Source organism: Agaricus bisporus (assembly GCF_000300575.1).
Source record: "Agaricus bisporus var. bisporus H97 unplaced genomic scaffold AGABI2scaffold_4, whole genome shotgun sequence".
Lineage (NCBI taxonomy): Eukaryota > Fungi > Basidiomycota > Agaricomycetes > Agaricales > Agaricaceae > Agaricus > Agaricus bisporus.
In genome coordinates, this window is record NW_006267367.1 from 840613 (window position 1) to 862628 (window position 22016).

Consider the following 22016-nt stretch of genomic DNA (forward strand, 5'->3'; position numbering starts at 1 on the left):
CCGAATTAGGTCATGCGATTGGCAAATTAGTCTGCCTGGTGTTCATACGCTCAACGTTCAAGCCCAGGAATAGATGCATGGTAGCCCTATGAAACATGATGCATAGATTGGTGATGCATGGCGCCGCCCTTGTCGTACATCAAAAAGTGATATGTAAAGAGGTATTACAGGACAAATCAGCTATGGATGACGCTTAGACAGATTCCTGAGGTGCAGGCTCCTTGAACTCCTTCACAACCCGCGTGCCAGTCTCCTGAGTTTCTAGTGAGTATAATTCCATGGAAAACTAGCTTTGGATACATACATCGGTTGATTCACCATGTAATTCAAGCAGCTTTGAGACATCAAACTTGGGTGACTTCAAGATCTTGGCCTTGCGGATGTAGACATTCTGTAAAGGATAGATACTTCTCGACGCCTTCTCGATTTCCCTTCCGATAGCCTCAGGGACAAACTTCTGCACCAACTCCTTCAAATCGCAGCTTGTGGCTTCGCGACTCATGATCTCGAACATTTTTTTCCGGATCTCCCGCACCTGACTTGTCTGTGCATATGTGGTCTTCTTGACCTGCGACGGGCGGCGTTTTGTGAAACCGATGGCGAAGAGGCGGAGGAGGTAGCCATCAGTTGTTTTGACGTCGATATGGGCTTCGATGAGGGTTTGCCACTTGCGGACGAGGGAACGGAGCTTGTCGGAGGTGAAGTCCATGCCGTGGAAGTTGGTGAGGCAATTCTTGCCTTGGATTTCATCTACGCGCAGTTTAATTTTGCGGAAGGACTGCTCCTCATCCTTGTTAAGATCTCCTAGTGAAACCTCGATGACACGACCACGGAGTGAGTCGTTGGCATTCTCTGAATAGAAGACTTGAGTTGATCATCCACACGAGCAAACGTGTAAGCCACGCACTCAAACCAACGGATTTGTTGACGAGGGTTTTTCCAACATTTCGGACCTCAAAGATTGAAGGCGCTTTGATGTCGTACCAGTCTACGGACAACATCAGTAATGGTTGAGGGGTTGCCGAGAATAAATTCACCTTTGCGGGTGAAGGGGTCGACGACCTTCTTCTTGAGACCTTTCTTACCCTTCGAGAGACGCTTGTTCTGCAGTTGTTGATTAGCCAGAACATGTCGGAGTGGGCCCGGAGAAGACACACACTTTTCCTACAGCCATGACCGCGTTTTAATGGAGACGAGAGCCGGGACTTGGGCGGGCTTAGATTTGGAATTGCTCTCGTCTTTGGACTTGTTGTCCTATCATCGACCGCCCTTGGTGGCGCAAAAACTATGCAGTTATTCCCACAGCGCAACGCGTCACTGTCACACGTCACATAGTTCCCGATGCTCACTCGAGCGCAGTTCGATGCTGCGTGCAAGGCCCTCATTGACAAACAAGACCAGGCGCCATCCAAGTCCATAGCAGCGTCTCCACTCCAGGGATGGCACTGGCACGAGCATCCCGTATGCACGTCGCACACAGGCTGCTATGCTTACTCTAAGCACATTTCAGCACTACCCTAATTTTGGCTACATGTCTCGCACTGTCAACGTCCTTCGTCGTCTGGATAATCCCACCGCTACGGTTGATGAGTCAATTGATGATGTAGTATCCGAGGAGTCCGATCCAAGCGCGGCCGATATGACTTTCGGACCCGATCAGATTTTGACCTGTGAACAGCACGTCATCTTCTCCGCGACCTTCAGGGTTCCCGCTTTCTACTTCACAGTCCACAGTGCGACAAGTAGTACTTTTCGTTCCAAGGTCTTTCTATAGCTTCTCAATTTGATTTAGGTGGCGCTCCACTGTCGCTTCCCGAGGTTCTACATAGTACACTTTTCAAGATTGGAACCATGGATGGTTTTGAAGTTACCCCTTATGCAGCTTCACTCCCTGCGTCGGCATTTCCGGTTCTCTCGCACGGCGACCACCCCACTCTGAATGTCCCATGCTGGTATTTTCATCCCTGTGAAACGGTGTCCGTTATTGATGAACTCGTACGTGAGGTGCAAAAGGATGATGACTGGGACGAGCAGACCCTATTACTTCGTTGGTTGGAGCTATGGTTTATGGTAGTCTCTAGCGTCGTAAATCTATAATTGGTTGATCGGATAAGTGTGATAGATTTCCCGCACTGTCCGGTATATAAAAATCTGTGCGAGCTTGAGAACTTGGTGGGATTGAAGCATGCTTACCCGTAATCAAGCTCCGGGCGTAAGTACACGTAAACATTATAAAGGCCCTGCTAGCTCCCTGTTCTTCCCAGCCTTCATCAGGCCTCCGAGCGCCCTCCGACAACACCGCCAACTCGTGCTAAAGAAAAATTAATCTGCCCACTCCATATTTGTAACCAATCGATTATTTATCGCCTTGTCATACGATTGGGTCGTGATTATCCCAAAACAAATCAAACTATAAAGCCATGCTGCTTGCGCGTTTTGTTTCTGCATCTCGCATCCCCTCCCGTCCCTTCTTGACACGAGCCATGGTACGTTTCCTCGATTGTACATCGTCCTGTATACTCATCCTTGTCTCCAGTCTCAAATTCCCGAAGTTGTCATTGTCTCTGCCGTTCGCACCCCAGTGGCCTCCTTTAACGGCACTTTGAAGTCATTTACAGCCCCTCAACTTGGGACTATCGCCCTGAAAGGCGCTTTAGAGAAAGGAAACGTTGATCCGGCCATAGTCGAGGAAATCTACTTTGGCAATGTGGTCCAGGCAGGTGTCGGTCAATCACCCGCTCGCCAAGTGGCTCTCGCTTCTGGTCTCAAGTCAAGTTCCGATGCCACAACAATCAACAAGGTCTGCGCGAGTGGAATGAAATCAATCATGTTGGGTGCTCAAAGCATTCAACTTGGCCAACGTTCCGTCGTCGCCGCCGGTGGAATGGAAAGCATGAGCAATGCGCCGTAAGTCCTTTTAGTTACGACGATACCGCAATCTCTAATGATCCACAGCTTCCTCCTTCCTCGTCAAAACCCTGCATTCGGCAAGTTCACAACTCGAGATTCACTCGAGGCGGACGGGCTCTGGGATGTGTACAATGATTTCGCCATGGGCAACTGTGGTGAGAATGCCGCAGAGAAATATCAAATCGATCGCCAATCTCAAGACTCGCATGCTATCGAATCTTACAAGCGCGCAGCCCGCGCTTGGGAAGCCGGTGCATTTGACGCTGAAATCATTCCCATCACTGTGAAAGGAAAGAAGGGTGACACTATTGTGCGCGAAGACGAAGAGTACAAACGTGTCATCTTCGACAAAGTTCCTTCGTTGCGCTCCGCTTTCAAGAAAGATGGCACTATTACAGCGGCCAATTCTTCGCCTATCAGTGATGGTGCTTCGGCTCTTATTCTCATGTCGGCAGAAAAAGCTTCAGAGCTTGGTCTAAAACCCCTAGCCAAGGTCATTTGTGAGTAGTAGGCTTTTCATCTAGTGTCTTTCAAGTTGTCCTCATCCATTCGTTTACCAGCTTATGCCGATGCTGGCACTGAACCCATCGATTTCCCTGCCGCTCCCACTGTCGCTCTCCCAATTGCCCTCGAGAGAGCTGGCCTCACTGTCAACGATATTTCTCTCTTCGAAATCAACGAGGCTTTCTCCATCGTTGTTCGCATCGCTGAGAAAGTTCTCAACATTCCTGCAGAGAAGATTAACGTCAACGGGTGAGTAATCCGAGCTACTGTTTAAGTCATCTTACTCAAGGATACGTAGTGGTGCTGTCGCCCTTGGTCATGCTATTGGCAACTCTGGCTCGCGTATCATCGTTTCCCTTGTGCATGCGTTGAAACCCGGACAATATGGTGCTGCTGGTATTTGCAATGGAGTAAGTGCATTCATGTAACAATCAATCTACACTGCTGATTATGCGTTTCAGGGGGGTGCCGCATCTTCTCTCATTATCCAAAGGCTCTGATTAGTGTGAATCATGTTCTCTGTGGCTTACTTTTCTGTACAAAAACTTCATCGATATCTGCATGCAATATAACAGTTCACTTCCGCAAAGAGTGACTAAGCCCTTGAATGACGTACATGCATCATTTCGTGAAATCAGCTACTTACACTGTACATTTACAACCATTTTTTTTTTTTTTTTTTTTTTTTTTTAAGTCATTTTATTGTCCCGGTACCTATAGTACATGACGGACATCTCGTATCTACAGCAGTATTGAAGTGAATTCTAGGGCCCCGTTGCCCTAATCTCTGTGAGTCACCTAAGATCTAGCGGGGGTGCGCCCCGAGCGCTCGCTCCCGCGTCGCTAGTCTGGCATGGAAACGCCATTTGAGGTGCCCTCACCCTCCCTACGCCGCTTTTCCTTCCGTATCCTCAGTGTGATTGGTCTGGCTATCGGCCCTGCTTGGAGTACTTGTGCTTCCCCCGAACGTTCGCGCTCTTACTCCTAAAAAGGAGTCGTTGCCTATGGCCTATGATGAGCAGAGAAGTTGAAAGATGTCTGGATGGTGGTGATCTCTAGAATTGGGTGTTTTGAGCTTTGGCGACGTTTTTCTTGCGTTTGGTAGCTTCGTGGAGAGAAGTTTGATCCTGGGTGATCTTCAGCCTTCCGAGGGCTTGTTTGAGTCGCTTGGTGGCATCTAAGAAATTTAGTAGCTCTCTTGTGCCTTTCTCCGTTTTGAACAACCTTTCCAAATCTACTGCGTTGGCTCTCCCTAGCTTCCTTTTGAGTTCGTCCCTTTCTGTGTTGTACGTTGGGCAGTCGAGTATGTAGTGGTTGACCGTTTCTGGTAAGATTCTATTCGTGTTTGTGAGGCAGTTGTCGCAATAATCATTGTCGCGTTTTTTGAATCTCTTGAGATATGCGTTGATCGGGATATGGCCGCTTCTTATCTGTATGAGAGCACTGCCCTGCGCTCGCGTTAGGTATTCTCTCCACTTCCTGAATTTCTTGTACGGATAGTCCCCATCTACGCCTTGCATCCTGACAAATCTCGGTGAATTCACCCAACTCTCTGCATCCCTATATTCCATCTCTGCTTTCTTCGTTCGCTTGACTGCCGCTTTGCTCAGGGGGAGTTTGGCGTGGAGTTTTGCTGGTAGATGTTTCTTCTGGCTTGACATGCCGTCGGCTGCTTCCTTCGCTGCTTGGTCCACTATTTCGTTTCCTGCCACGCCCGAGTGGGCTGATATCCACTTAACCGTGATTTTTACTGTTCCGGAACTGCTCGCTCTGCCTAGGTCCCGTCTGTATGCCTCGATTAGGTGTTGCCCTGAGCCTCCTCTTCTCTTGTTGAGTGCCATGATTACTCCTTGACTGTCGACGTAGTGAGTGACTCTAATGGGTTCCTCGAGCGTACCTTTGAGGCTCGTAGCTTGTTTGATCAGGTGGGTAGCGAGGATTGCTCCGACTGCCTCAGCGTCGTATGTTGTATACTGAGCATGACTCCCGAGTTGGTATCTGAGTGTCTTCACGGGCACATCATTACCGTCCTTGAACAGTACCGCTGCTGCTCCAATTGTTCCGTTCTGGCCAGATCCATCTGAGTATACTCTGATATGGTTGTTGTATCCATTTTCCTCTCTGTCTCTTGCCTCGTTTGCGATAGAGTCTTCCCTCGTAGAGTCTATGATTATGGTGGCCGGCAGTGGGTCTGATGAGGTGAAGGCTGGGGGACGTATCTTTTCGATCCTGTCTGGTTCTAGGTTGAACGTGTTGAGTAGTTTACATAGGTTTGGTTGATGCCGCTTTGCCCTGTTCGCTTTCGCGTTTCTTGCGATCTTTGCTGCTGGGTTATTTGCCGGAAGGGTGCATATTCTCAACGCATTTCTAAAGCATGTGAGTTCTAATTGCAGGTGACATGGGAGAAGACCGGCGTGTGCATCGAGGATGTCGTTTGGGGTAGTTCGTAATCCTCCTGTGATGGCTATGGCTGCTATTCTCTGTAACGACGTCAGTTTTTTGAGTGCCTTGACCGAACCTGTCCTCTTCTTTGCGCCTTCCTTCAAGTACGGAGGTTCATACCAAACATCTATCGCATACGTCATCTTTGGGATTGCTACCCCTAGGTAAAGTTGTCGCATTAGTTTTTGGCTGATTCCTAACGCTGGCCTCGCTAGTCGTTTGAATAGTAATACCCATTTTGTTGCTTTTGCGACCGTCTTCTCGAGTTGGATATCCCACTTTAACTTGTTGTCTATGTGAACGCCGAGATACTTGTACACTTTCATGGCTTCCACTACCTGTCCTCTTAGCTTTAATTCTGGGTATTCAAGCTTGGCTCTGGCCTTCGGTGTTCGCGCGTTCTTTCTTTCCGTTCTAGAGAAATGTGTCACTGCTAGTTTGTCAAGAGCAAACCTCGAGCTGTGTTCTGTGCTCCACTCGAAACCTCCCCTTGCCCTTTCCATCATGTTCGTGAGCATCTCGCAAGTTGTTTTAAAATCGTCTGCGGTTGCTATGAGGCAAGCATCATCCACATATCCTATCGCATCTTCATCTAGGGACTCTGGGATGTCCAACAGGTCGGAGTTATACACGATGTAGAGGAGCATGGAGAGTGGGTCCCCCTGGCCTATTCCGTTGTTTATGGGGGTCGGGTCAGAGAGGTAGTCATCGAACTTGAGTCTAGTGCTTCTGTTCCGTAACAGTGAGCGTACATAGTTCACATATACATTAGCAACTCTCCTTTTCTTTAAGTTGTGTATTAGGCGTTCAGTCACAGCGTTCGGAAAAGCTCCTTCGACGTCCAAATATAATACTGAGGTAACTTTGCCTCTGCGCCAAGCTTCGTTGATGCGGGCTGTCAAATGATGCACTGCGTCAGTTGTGGTACGACACGGTCTACCTCCGTAGTGTGATCTGGGGATGTCGTTGTGAATTTCCATCATATGCGATACTTCTTCGGTGATGATGACTGTAAGGAGCTTGGCCATTGTGCATAGCAGGGCTATTGGTCTGTAGGCTTTGGGGGCCTCATACGAGGGTTTACCTGGTTTGCGAAGTACTACCGTAGTGAATAGCTTCCAGCCTGTGTACTGGTGACCGAGCGCGAGAGATGCTTTGAATGAGTTGGCTAGGATTGGGGCGATTAAGTCTGCCGCTTTCTGAAGTACTACGTTAGGGATTCCATCCGGCCCCGGGGCCTTGAATGGTGCGAGCCTTTTGATGTTGGCTAGTACTTGGTCAATGGTGATATCGTTCCTAGTCTGGTGTGGTTCCGGGTACTGGCGTTGTTCGCAGCGGGCCCGTGGTGGGCTGTCCGGGAAGAATGTCTTGCTCAATACCTTTGCCTTTTCTTCGTTGGTGTTGTGTTCAATCCTGTTGCCTGTCTCGTCCTTGGTGAAGAGCGTTGGAATTCTCGGGTTTCCGCCGTCGCCTACAGGTTCAGTTAGATACTTACTGGCCGTCCACATGTCTTTTTCCGTCGCTTCCTCGAGGAAGTCTTCCCAGTGCTTTTTCTTTGCCCCTAGAATTGCATCTGCGTATCGGTTTTTGAGCGTGCGCATTTCGCTGTGGATGGGGTGATCCGGGTTTGACTTAGCTTTTAAAACCTTGCGGTTTGCTCTGTTAAGATCCTTTTTCACCTGCTCCAGTTCTTTTGTCCACCACCTTTTCATGTATGGGCACGCCTTGACTTCCGGCACCGTTTCATTGATTGTCTGTTGGAAGATTGTGGTGAGCTCTTCCAATCCGCTTTCCAGGTCTTCGATTGTTGAGAATTCGTCCTTGATGGTGGCGTAATCTAGCTTTTGCTCCAGCGTGCTTCTGAACAATTTCCAGTCTGTCATGCGGAAGTTCTTTCCGGATTGCGCGGGAGCTTGTTTGGTAGGAAGTTCCAAGGTAGTTACGATGGGAAAGTGGTCAGTGTTGGGCGGTCGCCAGGACGGGTCGACATCGCAGTTAATCACGAGGTTTTCCAGGTTACCTGAAACAAATACGTTGTCCGGCCTGGTGAATCGCTTCGATCTATGTGTACATATAGTAGGTAAGTCTCGGGGTAGTGTCATTACCATGTCGTGCTCTGCCAGTATTTCTATAAGCCTTGCAGCTCTTTCTCCGTTTTGGCCCGTAAACAGGTCTGTATCCTCGGGCCTGTCCCACATGGGATGATGTCTGTTAAAGTCTCCGCACCATAGCATATGCTTATCGTCTGTTCCGTATCCCTTGTCCCTATTGGCCCTGAGAAACTGGTCTAGCTTCGTTTGAACGGAGTTGTTGTCGCATGGGTTGTATATGTTGAAGATCGCTATTGAGCCGTGTTCCGTTTTGAAATTGGCTGCCGTGATGTCGTTGGTGCCTGGGACGTCGATTCTCTCCCAAGTGTTGGTATCTATGGCTTGGTTAATCCACATAGCTGAGCGGACCTTACCTGCGTCTTTTTGCTGTCTGGCGGATGGATACACCTGGCGAAATTGCTTTGGTGTGCGTATGTTGCCGTATTTCGTGATGTGAGGTTCTTGTAGGCAGATAACATCCCAGTGCTTGCCGAGGTTTCTATTGAGGAGGTCGAGATGTGCTGTCTCCGATCTGTTCATGTTGATTTGTAGTATACGTAGTCGCGAGTCTGATTGTTGTATAATATTCATAAACTGGTCTGAGGGGTCGCGTTATTCTGTGTCGGTTGAGGTGTGGGGTAAGGTTCGGGTTGCGGGTAGTAGGCGAGAGCGTTTTCAGGTGTTCTTGCGTTGTATTCCTTCAGTTTTCTTTGGAATGTCGGGCATGCGGTGCTGTATGCTTCATGACCATCTTGTTTGCAATTTATGCATCTCGTTTCGTTGCTAGAGCAGGTTTTTGAGTCATGATTCGGTTTACTGCACTTACCGCATATGATGTCCCTGGAGCAGTCCTTCGCTATGTGACCGTATAGTTGGCAGCGTGCGCATCGCATAGGTATTCTTCTGTCTTTCTCGATACTTATCCGGAGGCCGTGGTATGAGATGAACCCTCTTTCCAGTAGTAGCGCATTTATTTCGTTGCTATCTGCGAATGTAAGCAGTAAATGTGCATGTGCCTGACCTGGCTTCCTGTTCTCTATTGCTTTCGCCCATCTTGCTTTGCGTAGTGTGCTTTTCTCCCAACAATTCTCCTCCCTGAGTTCGGACATGTGTTCTTCGTTATCTGGGTCAAACATTCCGGTGGGCATGAACTTAGCGAGTAGGTTGAACGTTCTTGGCGTAAAGTCGACCTCGATGTCTGCATGACTCCTGAACGATGCCGAGTTAGCGGGTATTCTCAACCAGTCACCGGTCCCCTCCGAGTTTAGCTCCAACAGGAGCCCCCCTTTACTCAGCTTCCTAACCGAGAAGATATCTACGTGTGGGGGTGCATTGGCTTTTTTCAGTGCAAGTCTGAATTCGTCTCGGATGGAAATGTTACTCAGCTTTAGCAGCTTGTGGTCCTCCCGAAGGTCGAATACCAGTTGCCTAGCTTTAGCTTTTGCCCTGGCTACCGTGCTGTTAGCTGGCCATATTTGCTGTGGTGTCAAGTTTACGGCTGCCGCTTCTGAGTATGGCACGGTTGGAGAAGATGTTGGCTGGATTGCTGGCGGGGTGGCGATTGGAGGAGGATGAACCTCTTTCCTAACCTCTCTAAGCTCCTTTGTCGCTTCTTCCAGTGCAGCTGTTGCTCTGAGTAGGGAGTCATGCATGAGCGTTTTCAGTTCTCCGAGTGTCTGGTTTGAGTCCGGTGCGGCGAAATTTGTTGGTGGGATTTCACCTTCCTCGACCTGAGCGACGTTACCTTGCCTCTCCCATTCTTCTCTTTCTTCATTAAGCGCTGCTATCAATATATTAGTGGTTGCCCTTATGGCTGCCTTGAGTTTATCTTTGGAGAATATAATATTAGTGGAGAGGGAGATTAGTGCCGCTACCATATCGTCTACGTTCACTGTGTCGCATTCAGTCGTGATGTCGTTGCTGACCAGCCAATTCCAGTCTTCAGTGAAGTCCAGGTCGGGCAGGTCGTCGTCTAGTATTGTCGATTCCTCCTCCGGGTGATCTGGTTGGGGTGTCTGTCGGATTATCTCTGTGTCTAACTCCTCGTCTTCTTCCTCTAGGGGTGCCGGTGCTGGCTGGGAGGCGCTGTGGGCCGGTTCAGTTGCCTTGTCTTTGCTCGTCGAAGATGTGGTTGGTTGCGAGGCTGAGCGAGTCTTCTTCTTTGCGGAGGCGGTGTTTGGGGGCTTGCTGTCTTTGTCTGGAGGTTTTCTCGGCGAAAAGCCGGGCTTATTGGGTTCCTTAGGTTTCCCGCTGGAAAAGAAGGAGGCAAGAGTAGCATTCTTTTTGACGCTGGCACGGGTGGAGGCCATGTCTGAGTACCGATATCGTTCAGTGGGGACTGCGCGAGTTCGGGGTCTCAAAAAGGGTACCACGTGGTTTAGGTCAGAAAAGAATCTTCTCACATTTACAACCATATCGCCGCATGAAGCTATGGACACCGCCGCCCGCATGAATTCCAACATGGCCAGTATTGCAGCGGTTCCAAAGCGAGATGAGCGCAGAACTATTCTAGATTTCGTGCGCAGCCAACAGTCGTTTGTAAAGGCCTATGCCAAGGAGGGTAAAACCTACATGGCATCATGGAAGGACGAAACGGGGACAAGTGGTTCTAATTCTGAAAAAGAGCGTCCCGTCGCGAGCTGTGGGTTCGCCACGCCAGTGCTTAAACCCCGGACACGCCGGGTGCGGGCAGGGATTCCAAGTCGCGGTGACCGGCACACAAAAAGGGGAAAGGAACTTGACACACAACCCGAATGCTCCGTTGATAACGCTGATAAGAACATTCAAGCGAAATCTCCAGACAGACTTGCACGGCGCGAGGAACAACGTAGAAAGAGTCCAAAGCGAGGTCCCGACCTTCAAACAGATGAAGAACAAAGTTCGTTTCCTCTTTATCATCTTTTCCACTACAGGGCGTTCAACCTGATTAACGCTCATAGGATTACAAGAACGGCGAGAAAAGAAGAAAGCTAGACGTGATGTTATGAAGCCTGAATTACAGAAGAAGAAACAAGCCGATATCGAACTTCAATCAAAAACAAAGAAAAAGAAACAGAAATTGGCATCAGGTCTTGCACTCATGTATGGTTTCACAGCATCCAACGTCGGACAAAAGAGACTTACAGTATGTTTTGTGAACAATTAAAAGAATTTGTTAGAGTTGGCTTGACTTTTGATATAGGTAGGTCCGCTTTCCCGTCCTGGCGTATTTGGAAAAGGCAAAGCTTCCGTTCAGGCTGCGGTAGGGAAATCGAAACAGAAAAGTAGGTTTGTGTGTCTGCAGTTCTTTTCATTTGAAATGACTCTTCGAGAGGCTTCAGGAATAACGCAGTATTCTCGGAATCGGCCTTCCTGAAATCGGCCGGGAAGGATCACCTCAAGAAAGGTGGCACCCCTTGTAGTTCCGAGTCGGATACGACCTCATCTGAATGCACCGACGACCAGGACCGACTTGAACAAGAACCTCGAGTACGGAGGGTCAATCGCAGCAGCCCTAAACCTAAGGCAGCAACGCAGTCCAGACCAGTCATTCGACAGGAGCCAGACGCTGTGGCGACGAATATTCCAAAGGCCCTAGAACAAAACTCATCCACGGATTCCTCTCCCCGTAAAGCTTCGTCGGTAGTTTGGGACATAGAGAAAGACGATGGTGTGTTGCCGATGAACTCTTCACCTTTGGCTAGTTTGGGTCCAAAGCCTAGCGCCCTTCTCCTGGACGTGGCACAGAAAGGATGGACCCTCGAACGCTCGCGCACTAATGGGAATCAAGACGTAGAACCTCGAATTGAACAAGCAAATCTGGCGGTTGCAGCAAAATCACCTTCTGTTCAATCGATCAGGCCGTCCGAGTCTCCTTCTCAAGTGAATAATCCTGCTGGACAAAATTATCCGGAAGGCGTCTCGAAATACTTTTCGTCAGGTCCTCCGCCCCCAGTTGAATGCCATCCATGTTCTCCCAAGGATACCGATCGTTTGATACAGATACCGGACACAACGATTCATGTGCCAACCGTTTCTCCAGAAGTTGATACATCAGGTCTACCGGACGATGGCGCGAAAGGACCTGCAGGTTCCGATGTCTACAAGCTTGACTCTGAGCCAGAACTTTTCTTCAGCGAGGAAATCACGCAGTATCCTCGAAGGGATCTGGACAACTCGGACTGGCTTCTCAGTGATCCATTTTTGGGTGGGTATCCGACGTCCCCCCTTGGACCTATTGAGGATGATTGGGCGATCCTTGAAGACATGTTGGAGACCCCACTTGACGGCGGGTATGAAAATGACCAGGCAACTCTCGAACAGATGGGCTATCTGTATGAGGAGTCGCCTCACGACGATGGTGGACATTCGCTCTGGCTAGGTGAAGACCCGCTGCCCGAATATTTTTCCGACGAATTTCTGGGCTTCAATGGATATGATGATATTCCCGACCTGGAACAGGCCAGTGACGAAGACATTGAACTCGAACAGAATGCCCTAACAGACATTGAATCCGATGCCTCCAATTCGGATCTTCGGGAGCACGTCGAAGTTTCGCGCGAAGACATTCGCAACACTGAAAGTGATCATCTGATATGTTTCAACGAGGGTCGTTATCTCTTGCAAGGATATAGAATAAGCGAGGCCGTAAATAATTTGGAGATCGTCGAAGCGGATGTGGCTCAAAGTCTCATTGGACATTGGAAACCCCAGAAGTATTAGAGCAGATAATGGACTTGATGATTGTGGTCGGAGTATTTGTTTAGGATCAATGTTAATCTCTTTCTCTGGATGATTTTCCCCGTTAAGTAGCCTAAAAATGTCTATAATCAAACCTAGATTCTACATATTCAGTGATCCCTCCGAACTCATGTGAACTCATGACCATATTCGAGGATCAAACCTGCAACGTAATTACTACACTAAAGTCTCATGCGTACTACGTATTCGACTTGTGATATATACGATAAATGAATATAATACAGGGAATTCCAACATATTCATTCAGCTGATACATTTGAACAGAAAAGCATATCGTTCATCAAGATCATAACGAAGTAACTAGACACGGTATACAGGCCGTCCTTTCCGGTCAACCTCAGCGCCCGTACGTGCATCTGTATAACGTGGTCGACGCGAACGACCCATAAAACCCCACGTAGACCTATCAGATTTATAGCGGTAATTTGATGACGGGGCAAGGCCGAAGAAATGCCTTAGACGGTCCCCGAATGTTCGGTGGTGATGCCCGCCATGACCATGGCGGTGATGATGACCATGACTACTGTAGGCCGGTTCCTTTAAAATAAAGCGCGACACGAGGTTAGTGAGGTGCGATTAGAAATAAGAGAAGGGCTCCTCACTGATACTGCAGGCGCGCTGGGTGCAATTACAACAGGCGACCTATGACGCCGCCCATGTCTTCGACTACTGGTACTATGTGTTGCCGCGTATGTTACGGGCTGCACGTAGAGTGACTCGGCGGTGGGCTGGTGACTATGGCGGTGTTTGTGCCTATGACGATGCCCGTGATGAGAGCCACCATTCGACGACGACACATAGACAGGTTGCGCGTAGGAAGATTGCGCGTAAGCTGGTTGCGCGTTGGATGGTCGGACGTAGGATGGTTCTGCGTAAGACGGTTGCGCGTAGGAAGGTTGCGCGTATGAAGGTTGCGCATATGAAGGCCGCGCATATGAAGGTTGGTCGTAGGTCGATCCCTGATAATAAGCCATGGAGGTCGTTGAGTGCGGGGTAAAAGATGATATGTAATTAGTTTGAATGTATTTTATACAAATCTGATGATGCTGATGACACAATGATTAACACCGCCCTCAATTCTAAATAGAGTTACATAGCTCTTTGGAATCTAAACGGCTCCATGATTCCTTTGTATTTCATCATAGAGTTCCGCGAAGGTTCCGGAACAGGTATCTGGCAAAGTTCATGGACGCGGAAATACCTCCCCCAAGCCCCCCAAAACTTATGCTTAACCGATAGTGTATAGAGACTCTACGTAGTGTTTTTGGATCAATTTGTGCAAAGCTCATTTCATTCAAGATCTGGAAAGTCTCCCTCATCCAAGTCATGGGGCTGTGTAGTATCAAAGTCAGTAATGGAGCCGCATAGCTTCGAGGGAATACAATCCACCAAATGGGGGAAAGTGACGCATGCAAAAGTGCACTTACCTCTTTCGGTTCTTCATCTTCGCCATATTGCATTGTATAATCGATGTGACTGATCACAGTCTCCAAAGAATCGGTGTTGGTCAAATCTAAGGGTAAGAACGACACTAGAGGGTGGTCTTCGATCTATAATAATTGAAAAGACGTCGCTGTAGACCTGACGCAATACGCACCAGTTGGATTATAGCTCTGTTAAGGGCGTGGAATTTGGGGTTCATAACGTTTCCCTCGTGTCCGGGCTCACTAGCAAGAAGCAAAGGATCTGGATCTAGAAACCTTTCCAGAAGAGTAAGCTCATCTTTGGAATGCGCCTCCCACCCCGGGAGAAAGAACGACGCTCGCTCACCTAGCAATGTCTCTCCGTTTCCGCGGTCCTATCCTAGCACTCGTGTCATGTTCGGGATTTGAGGTCACCAAGTCCATCTTCGACATGATATTAATCCAAGGTATCTCTAAATTGACCATAGCTGACATTGCAGACAGGACGCCACTGTTGCAATAGTCACATATGCGTTGAAAATCGGAAGAAGATAAGTGCGATTGCGAACCTGAAGAACTTATATTTGTCTTCCATGAACTGAGAGTCGATCAGATACACGGCGCATGTCCGTATACTTAGTCTTTGCAGGTTCTTGACCAGTGTAGGGAGGAATGGATGGTGCGTATATAGCTCAATTTGGCCTGTCGCGGTGTAGATATCAGAAGGAGTGGAAAAGGTGAATGTTCGAGGATGCCGCACCTGGACAGTCGATAATGAGATAATCGTCATCGAAAGATCCTAGCTCCTCTTCTAACCAATCCATATTCTCCAGTAGATATCTTAGAGACTGTCTCAGTAACGGTCGCTCGAATACATCCGACGTTTGCACGCACTCACTCAAAACAGTAGACGAGTCCACCGTTAGGACCGAACTGAAGTTCATTCATTACATCGTCTAAGCTTATCAAGTCCTTGATATCGATTACGGGCTCATATTCAAAACTCGAAGTTGATGCAGCCGGATCTAGGTTCACAAGATGTCCAGTCCGTTTCGAATTTTGTAAATGTGTCATGAATGATGCCGAAAAAGTCGATTTCCCAGCACCAGCTGGTCCTGTGACGAGAACAGCGTAGCGCATTTTGAGCCTAGAAAAAGTATATCCAGGGGGTCGATAGGTGGATGTTCTGGTTCGCGTGAAGTGAAGATTATGGATTGAAGTATATTTTTGAAAAATGATCGCACTGTAATCGTTCCAAATGTGGTAGGTCGGACAAAAATAATATTCATGGACGTGTAGTTACAGACTTTTGTGCAACATAACTTATAATCACGCAACTAGAAGCGGAATAAGATGCCGCATGTACGTCTATAGAATAATCAAGCACAGTGAACGTGTGTATCGAGGTAGAACTGCACGGCCTTTGCTGTCCTGTGGGAGGAGAAAAAGTCTCCCGGTAGTTCAAGTTTATATTTACCCTCGAGGGCACCGAGGGCTTCGATAGAGGTTAATGAGTCCAAACCTAGGGACTCAAAGTCAGCGTCATCAGCCATGTCCTTGATACCAATCTCTAAAATATCGGCTAGCAACATTTTTACGTCAACTTCGTTCACATTCAAGGAAGGAGGTTCAGACAGCTTTTCTTGTAGAGCAACAAGGGTGCGAGGAGAGAAGATACTGCATTCGGAAAACGTTCCCGCTGACGACGATGGTCCAAGAGGGACATGCTGTATGATATCCGATATGCTGCGGCAGTTCTGGAGTGCACTGGCACCGAAGGTGAACGCAGGGAACGTTTCACGTAGTTGTCCTAAGATTTCGATAGACATCAGCGAGTCTACGCCGAGAGAGTCGAGAGAACTCTCTCGCCCGATAGCTGATGCGTCAACTCGACAAGTCTCCGACACAACTCTACGCACGAATTCAAAGACATCGTCGGTAGTAGGAGAAGTAACAGGAGCAGACGGAATTATAGCGCCAAGGGTAGGCATCAAAAGTTCGTGTCCGTCGACTGGCAATGCCTTGGTCTGATTTTCTATTTCACGAATAAAATCATTGACGCTCTGGCACTGTGAAAGGGCATATGTGTCGATTTTTTTCTCCTGGAAAATTCCTTGTAATTTTCCGAAAATTTCAATGGACATAAGAGAATCAACTCCCAGGGAATACAAATCTGTGTCCGCGTCGATGAAAGTTGCATCAAGACCGCAGGTCTCTGCCACGACTTTGATGAATTCACCACGGAGATCAAATGAAGGATTTTTTGTTATCATAGTGGTACCAGCGGGTTCTACTTCGGATTTAGACACCGGTGTGAACTGCACAGGGGACTTTAATGTGCCCCGAAGTGTCTTCCCAGCAGCATGAGACAAGCTCTTTTTCAAGGAATGTAGGCGCACGCAACGAAAATGCACGCCTTTGAGGTGAGCTACAATACAGCGTGGGCCAGAGTTGAGGACTGCGTAGACCTCGGCCACAGTGATACCTTCACTTTCGATCCAGGCATGATTGACGTAGACCATATAGTGTGCATTGGGGTCAATGAGCTCTGAAATAACCTTGACTGTTCCAACCTCGGTGCAGATGAATGCATCATTGACCCCGCCCCGCAGATTGGCCATGAAGCCGGCGACATGAAGGAGCGTATCCATAAATACAGGATGGATGGCATAGGGACCTTTGTCATGGTCAGCAGGCAGCTTAATAGTAGCCACACCTTCCATGCCACTGGGATCAAGGGTGAGCGACTGCATGGTGTGGTACTCCTTGGAATAGTCGACAACTCGCGGAAAAATGACTTCGTAAGCTGTTCGTCCCGAAAATACTTCTGGAAGATCCATCCCCCGACGTTCTTGAACAGCATCGATCTGGCGAGAGATGAGGGGAAATGATCTCTTGAATTTGCTGTCAGTCTTCGACACTGTCTGCAGGCGGTACTCTCCATGAGCATGAGTAGACTCCTCGGAACCGTCAAAACGCGATACAATCGAGAAGAAACCGCTATCATCCTTCGATGATACCGTAGTTGTAATAGTGCGAGCGACGGACTCGTCATAGACCAAAGGTTTGGTAAATTCGATATTTCGTAGCACTACGTGGCTACCATGAGATTCGAGGCGAAGATGGCGCTTAGAGAGTCCTATGCCAGCCAAAACTTGCTCGAAATAGACAGATGCCGGGCAAAGGGGAGTGCCAGCAACGGTATGACCTCGGATAAAAGGAGCCAGATCGGAAATAAGTGTCTCGAAAATGGCAGTATTTCCGTTGGCCTTCGACGGATACTGCACCCAAGCACTAAGCATCTTGTATTCGTGGATTTCATGTGTCGGGATGAGTGAGGCAATAAGGGGGGCGGTAGCTTCGGATTCTTTGAATGGGACCCAGAATTTAGACCGTTCAAAGGGATAAGAGGGAAGCTCGATACAGGCAGTTTCAACATGACTGAAGGCCTGGCGCCATTTAATTGGAAGATTTGTCAGGTACAGCTGAGCGCAGGCTGTAGCAAGTGTGGACCAGGTGGGCTGCTGTTTCTTGAGTGAGCATAGGAGTAGTGAGTCCTTAACAAGAGAAGCATTAACTTTTAGCAGGGGAAGGGTGGTGGTGTGAGGGCCAATCTCAAGCCAAGCATCAAACTTCCCAAGCCCGCACTCGGAGACAAGAGAACGAACGCCGCTGTCAAATTGAACAGGCTCGGCACAGTGCCTCGCGAAGTACTCAGGGTTAAAGACAGAATCGTCACCAGGAGCAACAACGTTTCCAAAAACATTGGAGACAACAGGGATAGTAGGCGCATTGATGGTGATTTTCTTCGCGACCCTCGTCAAATCCTGCAAGAGTGGCGTCATAGCAGGGCCATGGTAACCGAATGGCACGGATAAGAGAACATGCTTGCAATGTACCTTCCGGTCCAGGTAAGTCCTTAATGCCTCGATCAGAGAAATAGGGCCAGAAACGACACAGTCTGTGGCGCTATTGTAACAAGCGATATTCAAGCCAGAGAATGACGTGGAAGAGTTGATAGCTTCTGAGACGACTCCTGGAGATGCGTTGATAGAAACCATGCCGGTGGCTTCGATGGCACACTTTTCAAACATGAAACGAGCTCTATTAGCGACGATACACAATGCACCCCTCAAAGAAAGGACACCTGAAATGACGAGGGCAGCATATTCGCCAAGACTAAAAACCAAAGTAAGGATTTTAGACATACATGACAAACCACAATTCTTACCTGTGGCCAATCACGGCCGCGGGGGTTAATCCCCATGATATCCACATTTTAGCAATAGCATATTCCAAGGAGAAACTCGCAACCTGATAAGCTTCGAGTTCCTCGAGTTTTGCTAAGCCGCTGCCTCCCTCCCCAGCCAAAAGTATTTGAGTAACTCCAACGAAGCCGGAGCTGACCAGAAAGCTATGACACTCGTCTATGTGTTTCCTGAAGACTTCGGAAGTTTGATACAAGGTCTTCCCCATGCCAAGGTACTGGCCGCCCTGCGCTGAAAACACGAAAACCACCTGTCCTGATTCATTTTGGACGTGAACTGGTGAAGCCGCCTTGAGCTTCTCCATGAGCTCATCTTTAGTACTCGCTTGGACGGCGATACGATGCTCGTAAATACAACGACGAGCGGTCATAGTATACGCAATGTCGGCCAGCCTGACATTTGATTTTGGGCTCTCCAACCACCGGATATAGCGATTGCGCAGTTCTTCTAGGGCGGATTCAGTCTTAGCCGATAAACCGAAGGCATAAGCTAGGCTTTCAGGTGGCTCAGCACGATCAGCAGGACGGGATTCTTCAAGGAGCATGGCGACATTGGATCCTGCGGCGCCGAAATTGTTGAGGACAGCAATCCTCCTTCGGCCCTGAAAAACCGTCCACTCCGTCTGGACTGTATCGATGATAGTATTGTCGGAATCGAGGGGCGCAATGAGAGGATTGAGGATTTTCAGGGATATAACGGGAGGGATAATACGATGCTTGAACATCAAAAGAAGTTTCGCGAGTCCAGCCGAACCAGATGCGGCCTCTAAATGCCCGATGCTAGCTTTGAAAGAGCCGATATGCAGTGGGTTCCCTTGTTCACGCTTGATTGCGAAGACGCTACGGATACTTTGAAGCTCGTTGGAATCGCCAGCTTGAGTACCCGTCCCGTGTGCTTCAACAAAACTGACACGATTTGCTTCAATACCGGTATTCTCCAAGAGGGTGCGGAAAAGAGCAGCTTGTGTCGGAGCATGAGGATGAGTAATGGAATTAGCGAGTCCACTCTGATTGACCTCAATTCCGCGAATAACACCAAGAATATTGTCATGCTCTTCAATGGCATCAGAAAGCTTCTTCAGCACGAACACACCACACCCTTCACTTCGCGAGTAACCATCTGCTGACGCGTCGAAAGCCTTGGACTGACCAGTCGGGCTCAGAAAGTGAGCGCGATCAAGGCCAAGCATCATCTAAACACGAGAATGAGGTTTGAAAGGTAAAGCGAACTATGCAGAAACCCACATCTGGACTGGAAATGACATTGACACCTCCGACAATGGCAGCGGAGCAGTCGCCGTTCATAAGTGCACGACAACCATGGTATACGGCGACAGCAGCTGAAGAACATGCTGTGTCAACTACAACGGAGGGACCGCTTAATTGCAGCGCATATGAGATACGACCGCTGAGGAATGCCTTGAGGGTACCTAGTGCACTTCCTGTTAAAAATTATGACCTCTCTGTAATGGGATTTCCTCACCAGTGCTATAGTACACGTCAATCTCATCGCGAAGATTCTGACCGTAGTCATGGGTCGCCACACCGATATAACATCCAATACCATCTTTTTGCCACGTAGGCGTGGAGTCCGGAACGTAACCTGCACTCTCCAATGCCTCATACGCGACCTGGAGGAGAATTCTTTGTTGCGGGTCCATACTCCTGGCTTCGCGAGGATTGATCTTGAAGAACTTGTTATCAAATTCATCAACGCCATCGATAAAATTGCCCGTAGAAGCTTTCATTTGTCGTCTATTCTTCGGATCGGTTGGGTTGTTATAGTCGGAAACTTTGAAACGATGCTCTGGTACCTGATGTCAGACGCAGCGTCCAAGTCAGTAATTGAGTGGTTGAAGTTAAAATACATACCTCTGAGATTGTGTTAATACCGTCTTCCAGGATACGCCACAACTCTTCCGCGCTACGCGCACCAGGCATATGGACGCCCATACCAACGATAGCAATTGGAATTTGTTTCGCTCGGGTAAGATTTCCAGTCGTCAGATCCAGAAAAGAAACGTGTTCACAAAAGAAGGATTTTCCGAGGTTACGCGTCAAACCAGTACCAGGCCCTATGTTGAGTAGTCGGATGTTTTTGTCCACGGGTGCTGCTTTGACGACTTCTTCAACGACTAAGTCCCAGTTCACGGGCTGAGTAATAATCATCTCAATAACGGCCTCAATAAGTGACCCCGCATTTTTGCTGCTCAAAGCGAGGCCAGTCAATGTCGATCGAACAGGAACTCTAATATCGGCATAATTCGGAAACGCGATGCCACGAGTGACGACATCGCACAAGAGTTGTTGGAGAGTAGCTGAATGAAGATGAAAGTGGTATAAACAGTTCACGGTAGTCTTGTGGATAGCCACCGAGGAGGGCGTTGTGCGGCTGAAGGCCTCCAAAATGTCTGGACGACCAGACATAGTGACAGACCTGCCGTCCAGAACCGCTGTCACGCTCAAGGGAAAATCCTATGGTCAAAGATGTTAGCTTATAGTTCGTGCGATGGAAAAGACAAGGTATATGCACCGAGTCGAATGCAATAATAGCCTCTTCCGCGGACTTCTTGTCCAACCCCGAAAAAACAAGGCTCCATGGGGAGTCAGGATTATGGAGAGCGATTTTTCCCCTGAATTGCTGGACTCTGACGCCTATCCAAAACGCAAGACGATACGCCTCCACGGATCTGCTGATGTATGATATAGTGTTGAAAGAAGTTGCAACGACAACGGCAGGAAGTATGCCAGAGGAGAAACCGAGGACGCCTAGTTGATATTCACGATTGCCCTTGAGGGCGTCACTGAATGGAGCGAGGGTCTCTTCGACACCCCCGGAAGTCTCGATATATGCTAAGTAGCGGAGAGACTGGAAGAGAAAGAGGGTTGTTCCCGTAAGAATGGGGTTACTGAGATAGCAGTCCAGAGGGATATCAAGGAGCGCGTTCCTGTGCTTGAAGTCGGAGACATTGATACCTGTTCGAAGTATCTCATCTTGAGCAAGACAAGAGAGTTCAGCACGGAACGCTTCAAAACATGCGGTAAGGAGAAGTGAGCCTGCAGAGGAAGTCGCGTCCCTCTGAGCTTGTTTACGAAAAGCAGGATAATCCGCAGCGGCAGCACCCTGCCCTGCAAAAACAGGTATGTTAAGGAAGGTGGCTGCAGACATTACACTGCCTTGAATGACGAGGTGTCGGTGCAGCTAGTCTTGGTGAGAAGACCAGCTGAGGATAGAGTCAGAAAGCCGATGGGTTTTAAGAACGAGATGGTTGGACGAATTTGGCATCAGGCTTTGATATCGGTGAAAGACCCTCGGAAATTAAGCAACCAAAGAAGATGCGATAGCTCGAGAATTTATGACAAGGTAGGATACAAAAAAGCAGCAGAGAGACTCATGATGGTCGCCGCCCTATACAACACCCCTTAACAGTGAACCCCTAGGGCAACCTGTCGACGTGTCAAAGTCTTGAATAGTATTGCCATATCAGACTTGGACATCTTGCAGAGCATCCAACAGGGAGTGAGTCTTGCCTTTTGAGTTGAGTAGCAGATCAAGGGAAGAAGTGGAAGGCAAGCAACAATGAGCATCTTCTCACGCCCATACACCATGATGGCGTCCAGACTCGATTGCTCTGGTTCAAAGCTATATTACGGGTGACC

General features: G+C 48.6%; 10 protein-coding genes across 10 annotated transcripts; 2 read left to right on the forward strand and 8 right to left on the reverse strand.

The window, feature by feature from the left end:
* Window positions 1–70: 70 nt before the first annotated feature.
* AGABI2DRAFT_191800 (hypothetical protein) lies at window positions 71–1239 on the reverse strand. The gene is made up of 5 exons (XM_006459966.1): window positions 1160–1239; window positions 1038–1115; window positions 908–986; window positions 305–852; window positions 71–253 (listed from the first exon to the last, which is right to left on the reverse strand). Exons 1-5 carry the CDS (start codon window positions 1172–1174, stop codon window positions 194–196), a joined length of 780 nt encoding a protein of 259 aa, XP_006460029.1. The 5' UTR covers window positions 1175–1239; the 3' UTR covers window positions 71–193.
* A 98-nt stretch (window positions 1240–1337) lies between these two features.
* On the forward strand, window positions 1338–4000 carry AGABI2DRAFT_191802 (3-ketoacyl-CoA-thiolase peroxisomal). Its single transcript, XM_006459967.1, has 9 exons — window positions 1338–1461; window positions 1523–1742; window positions 1793–2078; window positions 2196–2486; window positions 2537–2907; window positions 2956–3410; window positions 3471–3663; window positions 3713–3824; window positions 3877–4000. The coding sequence occupies exons 4-9, from the start codon at window positions 2421–2423 to the stop codon at window positions 3916–3918; spliced, it is 1239 nt and encodes a 412-aa protein (XP_006460030.1). The 5' UTR covers window positions 1338–1461; window positions 1523–1742; window positions 1793–2078; window positions 2196–2420; the 3' UTR covers window positions 3919–4000.
* A 559-nt stretch (window positions 4001–4559) lies between these two features.
* AGABI2DRAFT_56609 (hypothetical protein) lies at window positions 4560–4853 on the reverse strand (the record flags this gene model as incomplete). The annotated part of the gene is made up of 1 exon (XM_006459968.1): window positions 4560–4853. A coding segment is annotated over one exon (294 nt), but the record flags the coding sequence as incomplete, so codon positions are not given.
* Window positions 4854–4865: 12 nt separating this feature from the next.
* Window positions 4866–5174, reverse strand: AGABI2DRAFT_56520 (hypothetical protein; the record flags this gene model as incomplete). Its single annotated transcript, XM_006459969.1, has 1 exon — window positions 4866–5174. A coding segment is annotated over one exon (309 nt), but the record flags the coding sequence as incomplete, so codon positions are not given.
* A 3171-nt stretch (window positions 5175–8345) lies between these two features.
* AGABI2DRAFT_67577 (hypothetical protein) lies at window positions 8346–8537 on the reverse strand (the record flags this gene model as incomplete). Its single annotated transcript, XM_006459970.1, has 1 exon — window positions 8346–8537. A coding segment is annotated over one exon (192 nt), but the record flags the coding sequence as incomplete, so codon positions are not given.
* Window positions 8538–8902: 365 nt separating this feature from the next.
* AGABI2DRAFT_56255 (hypothetical protein) lies at window positions 8903–9259 on the reverse strand (the record flags this gene model as incomplete). Its single annotated transcript, XM_006459971.1, has 1 exon — window positions 8903–9259. A coding segment is annotated over one exon (357 nt), but the record flags the coding sequence as incomplete, so codon positions are not given.
* Window positions 9260–11757: 2498 nt separating this feature from the next.
* AGABI2DRAFT_191804 (hypothetical protein) lies at window positions 11758–12165 on the reverse strand. Its single transcript, XM_006459972.1, has one exon. The coding sequence runs from the start codon at window positions 11977–11979 to the stop codon at window positions 11782–11784; it is 198 nt and encodes a 65-aa protein (XP_006460035.1). The 5' UTR covers window positions 11980–12165; the 3' UTR covers window positions 11758–11781.
* A 1013-nt stretch (window positions 12166–13178) lies between these two features.
* On the forward strand, window positions 13179–13683 carry AGABI2DRAFT_116996 (hypothetical protein; the record flags this gene model as incomplete). Its single annotated transcript, XM_006459973.1, has 2 exons — window positions 13179–13211; window positions 13300–13683. 2 exons carry the CDS (start codon window positions 13179–13181, stop codon window positions 13681–13683), a joined length of 417 nt encoding a protein of 138 aa, XP_006460036.1.
* Window positions 13684–13734: 51 nt separating this feature from the next.
* On the reverse strand, window positions 13735–15285 carry AGABI2DRAFT_191805 (hypothetical protein). Its single transcript, XM_006459974.1, has 7 exons — window positions 14988–15285; window positions 14850–14929; window positions 14659–14791; window positions 14457–14600; window positions 14284–14386; window positions 14114–14236; window positions 13735–14018 (listed from the first exon to the last, which is right to left on the reverse strand). Exons 1-7 carry the CDS (start codon window positions 15227–15229, stop codon window positions 13977–13979), a joined length of 867 nt encoding a protein of 288 aa, XP_006460037.1. The 5' UTR covers window positions 15230–15285; the 3' UTR covers window positions 13735–13976.
* Window positions 15286–15348: 63 nt separating this feature from the next.
* On the reverse strand, window positions 15349–21525 carry AGABI2DRAFT_202648 (putative polyketide synthase; the record flags this gene model as incomplete). The annotated part of the gene is made up of 6 exons (XM_006459975.1): window positions 15349–18268; window positions 18321–19549; window positions 19602–19786; window positions 19840–20170; window positions 20229–20831; window positions 20890–21525. 6 exons carry the CDS (start codon window positions 21523–21525, stop codon window positions 15469–15471), a joined length of 5784 nt encoding a protein of 1927 aa, XP_006460038.1. The 3' UTR covers window positions 15349–15468.
* Between the last annotated feature and the right edge of the window lie 491 nt (window positions 21526–22016).